A 14,281-nucleotide genomic window follows, 5' to 3' on the forward strand; every position below is an offset into this window, starting at 1 on the left:
CCAAATACCCCCAAAAAATAGATCATGCTCCCCCCAAACAATCTTACTACTACAACTGTCAAAATGTTTGTCAATCGAAAAACAAACAACAAAGCACAAAGTGGGTTCATTGCTTATTTTGTTCGCATATCCTTCGCACAAAAGACGAGAGCTATGTTTATCGGTTATAGTTTTACTGGATTGAATGAATGATGGAGCTAAAGTGGTTACATAGTTACTGTAATTTGAATATGGGTCTGACACATTTAGCGACTGCTGGATTACACTGAGAATGAATTAACTTTAGAGGCACATTTAACTCTGCTTGCCAGATTGATACTCATGCTATGTCAATTTTTCTTTCAACAGTATGACATCAAGTACACTGGAGAAACACAAAATAATGTGAACGAGAGATGGAAAGGGGGAGAAGCAGTGCAGCATACATCGCAGTAGTTGGATTAAGGTAAGTTTAGTCGACTGTCATTGATTTCTGACATATTTTGAACGAGTGCCCTTGCGTTGTTCTTGTTCTTGTTTTTAGTGAACAAAAACTACCTTATGACAATAATATTACAAGAGTAAGCATTTGCTTTAAGTGAAGGTGTCCAGAAGTCCAACGAAATCAATTAGGATGTAGATATATAAATACATACAACAAGCAGAATTTCGAATCCACTCGGTGAAACAAAACGGCATCAGCAGCAACAGCGGCATCAAGCAGATTTTCAGAGTAATTAAATCCACTGTGAAACTAAGTTAAAAAGCAACAAAAAACAACATTGACAACGACAACATCATCACCACCACCACCACCATCACCACCACCACCACCACCACCACCACCACCACCACCACCACCACCACCACCACCACCACCACCACCACCACCACCACCACCACCACCACCACCACCACCACCACCACCACCACCACCACCACCACCACCACCACCAACAACAACAACAACAACAACAACAACAACAACAACAACACCAACAACAACAACAAAAACGACGACAGCAACAACAGCAACAACAACACACATCAACAACAACAAACATCAACAACAATGTCTTTAAATAGTTGTAGTGGATCATTAGTTTCAATATATAGCACGTGTGTTATGTCAGGCCATGCTGTGCTCAGACCAATAAATTTATAAGGACTGCTCGTTGGGTACAACTAGCAATATTGTTTTCTGCAAAGCTGGCAAACAGTTTACACAACTAATGACATTATGATAAGCTGGTACCTGTTTTAGCTGGTACCTACTTCTTCTGGGCGTTATTTTTCTGTGATGGGCTAGGTTGTGAGCACAGACAGCTTTATGAAATTCCGAATATGTATGAGTTACCTTTTGGATGGTTAATATTATTATCATGTAACATAACCTGAATCCAATTCAAGTATAGTGTTTGATAAGATTTGGCCGGATAGTGTACCAACCCTTCAGCAGAAATGTTTTGTCTTTGTAAGTGAGAGTACATTGTTTAGTAAGCCATCCCCCATTCATTACAAGCATGATTTGGTCAAGTTGCATTCCATGTTGTAAGAGTACATTGTTTAGCAAGCCATACCCCATTCCTAACAAACATCCTTCGATCAAGTTGCATCATGCCATGTTGTCAAAAAAACGTGATCTGTGTATAGAGATGAAATACCGGGAAGGGGGGAATAAACGGCCTCAGTGCCTCTACAAATTAAATTTCATCTCCCCCTTCTATACCTTCTTGACTATATCACCCAGCGAGTTGCATGCCCGCACAACCCCTAAGGGGGCTGCTTGGCTAGTTCAAAGCCGGGGACAAGGAATGGGAGGGTTTCGGTACGATTCACCCGGCGGGACCGGTCCCGGACTCTCCCGGTCTTGTTTTCTTAAGACCGCCTTTTGCCGTGGATTTGGAGGGAATGATCGAACGTATCGCCGGTAGGGTAGTTGGGCTTCGATACGCCCGCTGGCGCAGTGCTGTCGGAAGGAATATTTGATTGTAACTGGTCGGCTGGATGGGTCTAGAATGAATGCCAAACGATGTCAGATAAAATATATGCAATAACTGTATCCACTTCTTTGTGTAGGACTTCATGTAGTTCACGTCCTCTTCTTTTCTGTCCATCAGTCACCGTTTCTTATTGTACCAAGTCATTATATCAGTCCATGCGTTCTGGACAGCGCTTTGATTTGCTTCTACGCTGTGATGTGTGATACTCAGAAACAACACAGTATATAAAATATAAAGTGAAAATAACGTAGAATAAGAAACGTTCACACTTGTTTCCATTTTGACTTTAGACTTTGTTGGATTCGTTTGTTGTTTTTCTTGACCTGAAAAAAGAGAGTAACTAAACCAGTTTGGATGATCGTTATTCAATGATGTTTTATTTCATAACAGAAATAATAATAATAACGAACCATTTTTGTAGAGCGCATATCACAATCACAGAGAAGTCCCTATGCGCTTTGAGATGAAAACAAAAGAGAAGTAAAAGTTAAAAGAGATGTGAAGTAAATACAAAAGCAAAATTTAGTTGATACAGAAAGAAGTACTGAAGGCTATTGCAAAAATAAATGTGTTTTTAACTTTGTCTTAAATAAATAAACAGTTTGAGCTTGTTTTGTACGTTGTTTTGATTGGTGGTTATCTGCAGGAATTTGATCTCAGCTGTTTTTGTCGTATTTATCATCTGCTATTGTTGGCTAACTTTTCATTCTGGGAAAGGTCATTGTTATTATTATTTATATAGAAATTTCGAATGAGCGATCTGTTGTTCTCGTCCGACTGTTCAAGTCGCTGTTTCACTGAGTTCAAAAGTCTCCTCAAAGGGGTTTTAATACCTCTTTGTAGATCACGTTGTTGGCCATGACATGAATCCTTACTCACTGTGAATGAAGATTTGTTTGTATACTTGTTTGTACTCTGACGAAGGTCTGGTTTGGATCGAAAGCTAGGACCGTTTCCCTTATACCAGTTTTAAACAATCAATTTTGACTTATTTGTGTAGCCTTTTAGATCATCTGTTAAGTTTGTAAACCATATATATAATGAGTACGGTAGATGGCCTTAGCTTTCGACCCAAACCGGACCTTCTTCAGAGGCATAAACAAATACAAACAAATACATATCCATTTTATAGAAAGAAGAAGGAAAAGGGATTAAGGGAAGGAATATTATATTATAATTCAAAAGTGACCTGACTATTTTCAATGACTGACATTAAAAACACTCACCATACAGCTCTAATGGTTAGGAGTTAAACTTGCATCAGCTGTTCCGAAAAGTGTTTCCTTAAAAGCCCGTATACAAAACATATCCGTTTTCTAATGTCTTCAGGCAAGCGTGTGAGAATACTATGTACATGTGAATTCTGTTTCCGTCATTGTGTCGTCCATTTGAAAGAACCGATGCGTTTATTTAATTGTATTCATAGTGTTTTGTTTATTGTATAATGTGTTATATTCAGGAGAGTCAATGTTGAAACATTATTAATATTATTATTTAAAAAAATATGGCCTCATAATATTATCTTTGTCTCAAATTAACCAGATATTTGAGATCAAAGGTCTCCAACCTCAGTATATTTCAATGGTTTTCCTGGCTTTGTAGTTTAGTCAGGAATGATGACGATCTTCTTGGCCAGCTGGGAAGTTTGACTTCTTCTTTTTCATTTTTAATGCTATATCTACAGACCATGTGAACTTTGTTTACAATAAGTGTGACCTTGTACATTCTTCGAGTATTCTGGCAGGCATTGAAATTCGATTTCGATAAAATTGAAATTCGATTTTCAGTTTAACCTTTTGACTTTTAAATCACCCACCTACAATTTTTAGTAAAAAAGTCAAACTTTTTAAATATTGATAATAAAGAATGACTCCCTAAATGGGGACGTTGCATCTCTATTATACGACTCAAGCTTCGAGCTTCTCATCATTACACAAAACTACGATCCTCAACACAAACAGCGGCCGTGTCTTGATCATGCCATTTCAAGCCTTGTAAGTTTTCATCGGTGTGTTCTGGGCCTTCATATCTTCTGACGCAAAAACAAACTAAGACATCAAATGAAAGTGCATCTTTAAAGACAATGGACAAATGCATAAAATAACAAACCTGTGAAAATTTGAGCTCGATTGGTCGTCGGAGTTGCGAGATAATTATGACAGCGAAAAAACACCCTTGTCACACGAATCTGAGGTTTGAAATAAAACTCATGTAAAATTACTTCTTTCTCGAAAACTACATTACTTCAGAGGGCGCCGTTTCTCACAATGTTTTATACCATCAACCTCTCCCCATACTCGTTAGCAGGTAAGGTTTTATGCTAATAATTATTTTGAGTAATTACCAATAGTGTCCACTGACTTTAATGAGTAAAAATGCAGCTGTAAACAACACGGAAGGTTGTCTTATAAGCTGATAACCACCAACAACTGTTATTGGACGTTAGGAAAAGTCAAAATCGCATTTAATATAAGAAAGATTGCATTTATAGGGTTTTATTTTAACAGTTATTTAAAGGCTCTGGACACTATTGGTAATTACTCAAAACTTTTGTAAGCATAACAACTTACTTGGTAACAAGCTATGGAGAGCTGTTGATAGTATAAAACATTGTGAGAAACGGCTCCCTCTGAAGTAACGTAGTTTTTGAGAAATATTAAAAGAATTCAGGTATATTTTCATGCATCTGAAAGCACACAAATTTGTGCAACAAGGGTGTTTTTTCTTTCATTATTCTCTTGCAACTTTGATGAACAATTGAATCAAAACTACCAATCGTGTCAAGTGCCTTTATCGATAATTATACAATGACTTTTGAGATACGTCTAATTTTTGCCAAGTATTATCGAACAACAATTGGTCGACAGTTATTTAATAATTTCTCGAAAACACAATAACGTATTTTTTCAGCATAATGTACCTAATACATGCGTCTTTTTCACACAGCGAATTTTATATTTCGCCTCTCGTGTGGAGCCGTTCGATGAAAATCTCTTGAAGTTGTTGCCATCACACGCCGGACATTTCCCCCCACGATCATCAACAATTTTGAATATAATACGCCTTGGTTTTATACACTTGCTATTGGTTATACGGGTTTAAACATGTTGGCAGTCTTGGCAGACAGGTTGGCTCAGTGGTTTCTGTCCATGCCACCCCGCTTCGGTACCCGGACCGGGACTTAGTTTTTGTGAGTCCCAACCCGACTCCGTGGGTTTTCCCTTTATATGGGTTTTCTTCCAACGTCTAAAAAAAAAAACGAAATTTCGTTCTTGTCTTCTCTACAAAAAGGTTGATTTTTCCATAAGGATGCTTTGCCGACTAGATATAATTTAGATTCAGAACTTGAGAGCCTTATATTCGTAGCAGTGTTACTGTTTCAGTGAAGATGTACCTCGCTGGAAAAAAAATATAAGTTTTATTTATTTGTATTTTTAAATTGTTTAAGTAAAAGCACGTTTTTCCCTTTCTATTTAACAAATATATTTAAACTAAATTAACAAGGGAAAAGAGATGTGGCAATTGATTATTAAATCTACGTCTAGGTATCATCTTCTCATGTCAGCAAAATACAAAGGTTTTAAGCAGCGAGTCTGGCTGATCGGTGTTTTGACCAAAGAGAATGGATTTAAAACTTTAATAAATAACAGTTGGTTAACATCAATGCACGATCCCGCGAACAACATCCATACCTTCTCTGAATAAAATAATATGTTCACCGTGCTGCCTTTCGGTCCCCGCCTTCGGAACAATATTCCTTACATTGCAACATCCAATGTCTATAATGTGTGTCGCTACAGTGTTTTGGGTAAGGTTGCTAAAACGTACTGCACCGATTCTAGCACATGTTACACCTCCACAACACCTCGATGGTGTTTACGTGGGATTTGTGTACTATAATATGAGATCTTAATTACTATTGTTACTAATGGCTTGAGTAGCTTGTTTGTGTGTAAGTGAACAAAATTGATAAATTCTTATGTTATTCTTATCTAAAGGCAGCAATTCCAAGCAAAAAAACGAGGACTGCCCTTTTGTGCTACTGATGTCCAAACATTCAGATTTGTGAATCAGCAAACTGTATATATATATATTTTTTTTAATTCAGGCGAAGATGAAGAAGAACAAAATTAGACATTCTTGTTAAACTTGGGTTGGATAATAATATACAGTATTTGTAAGACGCCAAAATCTACAAACTTAACGTGCTAAGTTTATTTGTGTGTTACTATATATTGTGTTATTTTATAACAATGATTAGTCAACATATTGCACGGTAATAACGGTAATATTTGGAAGTTTCCTTCGTTACGATTTGCTGTTCCGTCAAGTCAAATTAAAACAATTCTGACTTTAATTTGGAAGTGAACTAAGAAAAAAAATCATGTTGGGAGAACAAACCTCGTTTCTCAATTACAATGTTTTTTTTTTTAACTCGAATATATTGTGAATAATGATCTCCCAACTTACCAGTAGCCCGAACTGCTCTGAGCGAAGTTGCAGAGTGATAAATGCTACTCAAAATGTTCTTACATGGTCAAAATAGTCGAATTTTCATTCAAGGAAAAACATGTTCAAAAATCACTTCATCTTGTTCGTCTGACAATTTTGTAAATCGCTCTTTGTTTTCATAAATAACATTGTCCAGTTTGCGCCATTACGAAAGAAACACAGGTTGTATTTCTGTTTCTTTATTTTTTGGGGGGGGAGATTTTTTTCCCAAAAGCGAATTTAATGACTACATATACAAGGTTTGACAATTCTGCCTGGCCGTAAAGTGAGTGACAGAGTGGGCGGGGCTAGGGTGCAGTGACGACTAACCTGTGACAGTCCGTCAGATCATTCGACCAATCGTATCGCTCGCAGCGCCGTCACTGCATCACCGGGAGAGGGCGCCCTTTACCGTCACCGTAAAGTTATCGCAGATAATGATCTTGCTGTACCAACACACGGTGTGTATTGTATATATATTGGTTTCTGCAACAGGACTCACCGCTATTCATTAGGTCCAAGGTGCTCTGCTCTGAAGGTGGGCGGTATTGGCTACCGATGTTATATTTCTCCCCTTCTTCTTTTTCACGGAGAAACATTCACTGAGACTCAACCCCTTACCTTGCCGGCCCGTGAGACGATTGAAATCCCACCAAAGACTGATGCACCAAGAGTGTCCATCACCAAACTGTCGTTGCATTGTTTGATGCGTTAAAATCATCTAATTATCAGAGATAGGCGGACACAAGTGTTGGGCAAACTTCATTGATATGCAAATGAGCCGACGACCAGCCGACAAATGACAACATTGGGAGATCACGTGGTGAGAAACTGTACATGTGCCCGAGCTTGCTATAGATAAAGATGACAACGGTCATGTTAGGCGAGACATTCTGTTCCCCGGCTTATTAAGGTGGGACGAACAAACTTCTTGCAAAATTTTCACCTTTTTTTCTTTGACTGAACTCACAGTGTTTTCTTCAGTCGTTTTGTTGGTTTGTGGTCACCCAGCCATCGCCGAATATACGACCAGCCAAGCTAGTGACTGATGTCTGGCCTCGTATACTGTGTGTGTTTGCACTGAAGCGAACACAAGCCCGTGGAGTGGGCCCGTATTAACAACATTACAGCGACCTCAACTGTGAAACGCAGGCGTGTGTGGGGATAACCTAATTCCGTGGCTGTTTTCTTCTGACTTGTCATTGCGAGGCAGTTGAGTGTGACTGACTGTATTGCTCAGCGATTGTCGAGCGACGGACGGGGTTGATTTTAGGTGGCCGCGGAGCCAGTACGAACCGGCGACGCCCGTTTCAGGACAGCTCAAGACGACGGGGCCATCGTCTGATCAGACCGGCGTAGACATGACCGTGAGCTCCGCTAATGCCATGGAGGAGTCAAAGGTGAGCGCTCCGGCCCAACAGCAGCAGCAACAGCAACAGCAGCAGCAACAACAGCAACAGCAGCAACAACAGCACGACTCCGGGATAATCATCGGTGCACCGGGGCCCGTCGCATTCCACTGCCGGAAAGATCTACCTCTGCCACCGGCACGGCAAGTCAAAGACACCGATCCAATGGAACAGTTCTCGGACAGTGAGATGCTTGACTCGGCAGATAAGGACGAGTCTGAAATTCACAGCAAGGACTCGGACGACATCGAGCTAGTGTCGGAGAAACAGGGAGACGCCGACAGCAACTCCGACGAGAAAAAAGCTAAGTCGAGCACGGTCAAACCACCGTACTCCTACATTGCACTAATAACTATGTCCATTCTTCAATCACCGCAGAAAAGACTCACACTAAGCGGTATCTGCGAGTTTATTATGAACCGTTTCCCATACTACCGGGAGAAATTCCCCGTGTGGCAGAACAGCATACGGCACAACCTTTCCCTCAATGACTGCTTCATCAAAATTCCACGGGAGCCCGGTAACCCTGGGAAAGGAAACTACTGGACACTGGACCCGGCAAGTGAGGACATGTTCGACAACGGGTCTTTCCTGCGGAGGAGGAAACGCTACAAGCGGCACCATCCAGACCTGGGGATCAGCCTACGTGAACACTCGGCGTTTATGGCCGCCAGCCCGTACGGGCACCATATTAGTTACGGGCACCCACACGCTATGTTACCGTACCACTACGTCTCGCCGCTCCCCCCTCCCGTACCTCTGTCCCTCACCACGTCAGCGGCGCACAGTTTACACAGCCAGGCGTTGAGCAGCCTCATGTCGGCCGGTACTACAGCAGCCCCAGTCCGTTCCGGTTTCAGCATAGAGAGCCTCATCGGCAACAGTGCTAGTACGAACTCGAGCAACACACCAAATAGTGTCATCAGCACAAGTAGTAGCACGAGTAGCATTACCTCACCTGTGAACAGCTTGCTGGCATTCCGCCCACCAACGAGCCTACACTCGGCCCTCTCACCCTTCATCACAGCTGGGGCAGCAAGCGCTTTTACTGCCCCCGTGCCTTCGTCCTTCGATCTCGAAAAATACAGACAGTGTTTACAGTGCAATGGTTTAGCGGCAACAACTTGTACCTGGCGCTGATCACACGGACACCATCTATACATACACATATAAAAATATATATCTATATATATTGAAACTATATTCGAACACCGGGACAGCAGTTGTCAGGTAAGCCTTTCAAAACAAATTGTGCATAGGCCCCTGACTGTAAATTACATTTAATCTGCACCCTGAACTAAAAAGAAGAAAAGCCAGTTTTTAAGATTGAGTAGAATTTTAAAACTGTGGATTAAAACTAATTAGTCAATGTTTGAATCGAGTTTTCCCGAGCTTGGTTGCTCACTGGCCGTCCCACGTTGACAATCCTCGTGCCGCGAACTGCCTCCATTCCACCGAGAAACGGGGCTGATCGTGGCGGGTGTTTGGAAGCGTGAAGACCCATGAGCAACAGCGCCGGATCACGGTCGATTTCAACACTGCATGATACCGTATCACCCAAAAAGACTGGCGTTTGTTACTGTATGTGTGTGATGTGCGAGAAAACAGAGGCTCTCTCGCAATTTCAATACGGGTCACTTGCGCAAACCGTATACACCCGATTAAAGCCATCTATGTATAATGTACATTGTCACCAAGCAGGACTCAAACAAACTATTATAGATAATGCTTTTTGAAACGTGGACTGGATGTGAACTTTGTTCGCCCGGGATGAAGGCAAAGTGCTCCTCTCTAGTAAGCAACGGTGTTCATGATGCAAGCTCGTTATAAAAACGTGTAAGTGAAATGTCCTTTCACTAAAACAAATATACATAATACCGACTAGATAACGAAATAGCATTGGTGTGAAAAAAACGTATATTTATATTCAGTAGATTGAACATATTTGTAGAATCTTGTCCACACAGACTGCACACAGTAAAACAAAAATTGCAAAAAAGGAGATAATTTGACCATTATTGGTGGAGTAAATAATACGGTGTCCAAGAGCGGACAAGTGAAAATGTTTCATGTGATGTGCCGCAATAGTATATACAGTTGACTTTAGATTGTACACGTGTTCAAGATGTTTTATTTTTATGGATGTCTTTCTGTTGTACGTGAAAGAAAAAAGAGTAAAAAAAAAATGGTGACGAATAACAGTGCCGACTTGAGGCTAGTTTATGCTTCAGAAGTTTGGCAAAAATAATGCACAACTGAAAATTGTAAAATAATTTAAGAGAATGGACCGAAGTGTTTAAAACACAAAACAAATGCCAGTTAAACATTATCCTGCTAAAACCAATGATTCTGTGAACAAGGTTCTGCCTTTAAATATTAATAATTTGCCGCTGTCAGGTTTAAACAAAATTATGAAGATTTACGAGTATGATTTTTACCAAGTAACAAACTATATAACTAGGAGTTTAAATAACTAGTTAAACGGTTAATCACACTTAACTAAGGTACAGCAAACTATTTTATTGTGGTGCACGAGGTGCTCATTTTGATGATAAAGATTATTAGTCCATTTTATTTTCAGCCATTTTACCAGCAAATTCAGTTTATGTTTAAAGCATTACTTTAATAAGATTTTAAGTTATAATGCAGGTTTTATAAATGGCTGTTTCCGTTACTATGTTAAAACCTTGTCTGAAAATGCCTTTTTGAATGACCTATAGTAGAGTCCTGTATTTTGCCTGTCCGTATGAAATTGCCAACCTTACACGTGAGGGTCTGATTTGGCCGTGGTTGTATGTAGGCCAATCAGTCAGACCATCTCAGTCCATCATTCAACTTATTGCACAACAGACCTCAAAAGGCCAGCCTATACTTTCCAAGCTATAAAACTTGAATCGTTTGTGTGAAATAGCCAAAAGCTAAACCGACATGTCATAGCTTTCAGCACTATTCCATCCATTCCAAACATGGCAATTTGAAGAGGTGATGTGATGTTTAGCTCCTTGATGGTTGATGATAATGATTGTTGTTGTTATTAAAATATCAACCGCCACCCCTTTTTTTTCTTCTTCATTTTTGGCCGGCAGGCTAACCCCTGGATGGCCGCCCCACCGCCCACCCAACACCACTGAAAAGACAACTCGTGTGTCGCGGGTTTTGGGTTTCATGTTCAACCGGTTGCGACCGAGTGCTACGCCGCATAGCCCCTGGCCCACTACGGCAGGCGGCCCGGCAAGCACTACCGTTCTCGGAGTTATAGAATCGCCTCTTCTTGCAGGTGTTGCCCGGGCAGTAGGAAACCCCTCACCCTCCAAAAAAGAAAAAATAAAGAAAAAAGGACAGGATTTGAACGGAAATAGTAAACCCCAGAACTTATTTGGTCTTTGGAACTATTAATAGTATGACAGTCAGAGCTTCACTCCTATTTCTTGTGTCCACGGGCACAGTTCACCCGAAACCCGGAGCAGTGTTATTCAGCCCTGATCATTTTATAGCCTTTTTTTCACAGTTTCAAAACAGGATAGAACAAAAAACCTTGTGGTGGAACAGAATCGAGGGTTATTTGAACTTGCCTTTACGAAGCATACCAACTGAAATGAGACCCCTTCCAGATACTTTAAAACAAGAAGAAAATAATAGCGATGAAAGATAAAAATGTAGGACACAAAAAGGCACCCAATAAAATCATTTCATCGCTGAGTTCTTGATAGTCTGACCCCGATTTTTAGGGGGGCCAAAAGTGAGAGCAATTTCGTTTTTGGTTTGGCGCGGAACTGAGCTTTTCAGCAGGCTTCCAAAATGAATTCAGTTTGTCCAGAAATCATTTGTTGACAGTTTTCTTCGATGCAGGTAGAAATATTCCTTTCAAAAGATTTGTTGGATTGTCGAAGAAGAAGTACACAAAATTGTTTCACTTGAAAACCCCAACCACCGTGACATTCGAGATCCACTAAGGCCGTGTCCGAAACGACGACTTCGGCTACAGCTACGTCTGGATCAGCGCGTCTACCAGTGTTGAAGAATAGGCAGACGCGCGCGATCTAGCCGTAGCTGTAGCCGAAGTCGCCGTTTCGGACACGGCCTAAGTTTGAAAAATGTACATCCCAACCAAACTGCAATGGAAATCGGAACTCTAATTGAAGTGATGTTGTTGTATGAACATATAAAGACACTACACAAGGGTTAGCCGTATACAGCACGAACTGCATTCTTTAGATTTAGCACACAGTAACTGAGCTTGTTCTTTTTTTAAATGGTGTTATTTGGTAAATTGTGTAACACAGGTAGATTTTTTCATTCAATCGGTTTGATAATCGAGTAAACCGCGGAAAGATTATCTTATATTTAAAGGCTCGGCCTGGTTTGTTGGGTCGCCCAAAATAGACACTTTATTATTATGTTCAACGAAGCTCAAAAAAAACGTTGGACACTGTGTGTATAATATTGTGCAATTATATTGTGATAAAAAACAAACTAAATACATCTGTTGGCCATGTATATGAATGTGAATGTTATACAGGAATTTGTATGGAAAAAAATTGAAGAAAAAAAAAAAAAAAGAGAGGAACGATGTGTTCCTTAAGTCTGTCAAGAAAAAATAATTCTGAGTTTATGTCTTATGTTCTTGGAGCTTCGAGTCTGTGTATGTGTGTTACAAAACAGAGAGAAATTGGTCGCCGTTTTAAACCTTAGACAACTATTGAATGAATCAGGGAAAAGATAGATTATTTGTTTAATAAGTTAAAAAAGCTCGACAGTTCTTTTCAGAACTGCGAAGTCTCCCAAGCTTCAAAATTGGTCGCCGTTTTCAACCTTAGACAAACACTTAATGAACCTGGTAAAAAAACATTTTTAAATAAGTTTAAAACCAGGACAGTTCTTTTCTGAACTGAGATGTCTACCGAATTCCGTAAATCTACTCCGCGGTAGTAGAATATACAGCAAGACAGTTCTCTAATCTACCTGGGAAGTAGATACATGGTGTTACCGCAAACCAAATATATATTTCTAAATTAATATTTTATATATACCAGACAGAAACCTGTGAAAATGTTTCATTTTTTTTTACTACAAGAAAACACCGAATTTGGGTTAACGTTTTCGGTGGAGACGCCTTGCGTGTGCTAATTGTGTCTTCGTTGAGTATGCGGACAATTTTCTCACACACGGAATTATTTTGGGCGAGAATTTCTTTCAGCTTAATCAGTACTTTCATAAAAAAACAACACTTTTATTAAACTTATCTCTTGCTGTGATAATTTCCAATCACGTATATGATCGTACTCTAAAGAGACGCCCACAGTTGAATAGATATTTCTACTCGACCCATTTTCGGTTGTGATATTGTCATCGTTGCGTAAACACTGACGGGAGAGAGAGAGAAAAAAAAACCTCTCCCCGTTTCGACCTGTTGCTTTTTATGCAGGAAGTCGGGGAATGTAGAAATTTCCAAATTGATCACCGCCCGGTGTTTCCAATCGGTGCAGTTGAGCAACCACATCATACGAATCCAATCGTTTATACAATTGGACTCACGCGAGTTGTAATACACCTCTTCATTCAATTTATTTACAAAATACTTCATAGGTTTTAATTTGCGGATATGTGGCTTCCACCAGATCATTTTCTTCTACGATTTCATGCCCGGGTTTCCTATGTTGTGTTTAGCCTCATGTTGGGTAAACTGCAAGGGTTTCTGTTGCGAAGGACTTTCTCATCATCAATTTAAGCCGATTTCCTTTACAAGGCTTCTGAGAAAAAGAACATGCTAAAAATAAAATTAGCAGACAGGAGTGCTAAAAATAAGTGCTTCGGAATGAGTTGTTGGGATGTTTGAAGCCAGACTAATAAAACCTTAGAACGAAGTATTCGAGAGAATTTTCATAGACCTGTACTATGAAAATGGGTATTAAAACAATTGGAATCAGAGCCCCTTGTTACAAAATACAACAATTTTGATTACATTTATATAATATAACAATTACTTTAAAGACACTGGACACTATTGCTTATTGTCAAATACTAGTCTTAAAAGTTGGTTTATCTCAACTTATGCACAAAATAACAAACCTGTGAAAATTTGAGCTGAATCGGTCGTCGAGGTTTGCGAGATATTAATGAAAGAAAAAACACCATTGTCGCACCATGGTCACACGAAGTTGTGTGCTTTCAGATGCTTGATTTCGAGACCTCAAATTCTAAATCTGAGGTCTCGAAATCAATTCTTGGAAAATTACTTCTTTCTCGAAAACTAAGTCACTTCAAAGGGAGCCGTTTCTCACAATGTTTTGTACTATGTTTTTCAACCTCTCCCCAAGTAAGGTTTTATGCTAATAATTATTTTGAGTAATTACCAATAGTTTCCACTGCCTTTAATAAAGGGTGATAATGATAAGGGAG

At 39.8% G+C, this 14,281-nt stretch overlaps 1 protein-coding gene across 1 annotated transcript; it reads left to right on the forward strand.

Moving 5' to 3' along the window:
• Positions 1 to 6,997: 6,997 nt before the first annotated feature.
• On the forward strand, positions 6,998 to 12,339 carry LOC117297556 (forkhead box protein D3-like). Its single transcript, XM_033780653.1, has one exon. The coding sequence runs from the start codon at positions 7,835 to 7,837 to the stop codon at positions 9,020 to 9,022; it is 1,188 nt and encodes a 395-aa protein (XP_033636544.1). The 5' UTR covers positions 6,998 to 7,834; the 3' UTR covers positions 9,023 to 12,339.
• Positions 12,340 to 14,281: the final 1,942 nt, after the last annotated feature.

This window comes from Asterias rubens, chromosome 12, assembly GCF_902459465.1.
Source record: "Asterias rubens chromosome 12, eAstRub1.3, whole genome shotgun sequence".
NCBI lineage: Eukaryota > Metazoa > Echinodermata > Asteroidea > Forcipulatida > Asteriidae > Asterias > Asterias rubens.

Bases quoted from the DNA above. Each gene is read 5' to 3' on its own strand.
- LOC117297556 (XM_033780653.1), top strand. From the start codon at position 7,835: ATGACCGTGAGCTCCGCTAATGCCATGGAGGAGTCAAAGGTGAGCGCT.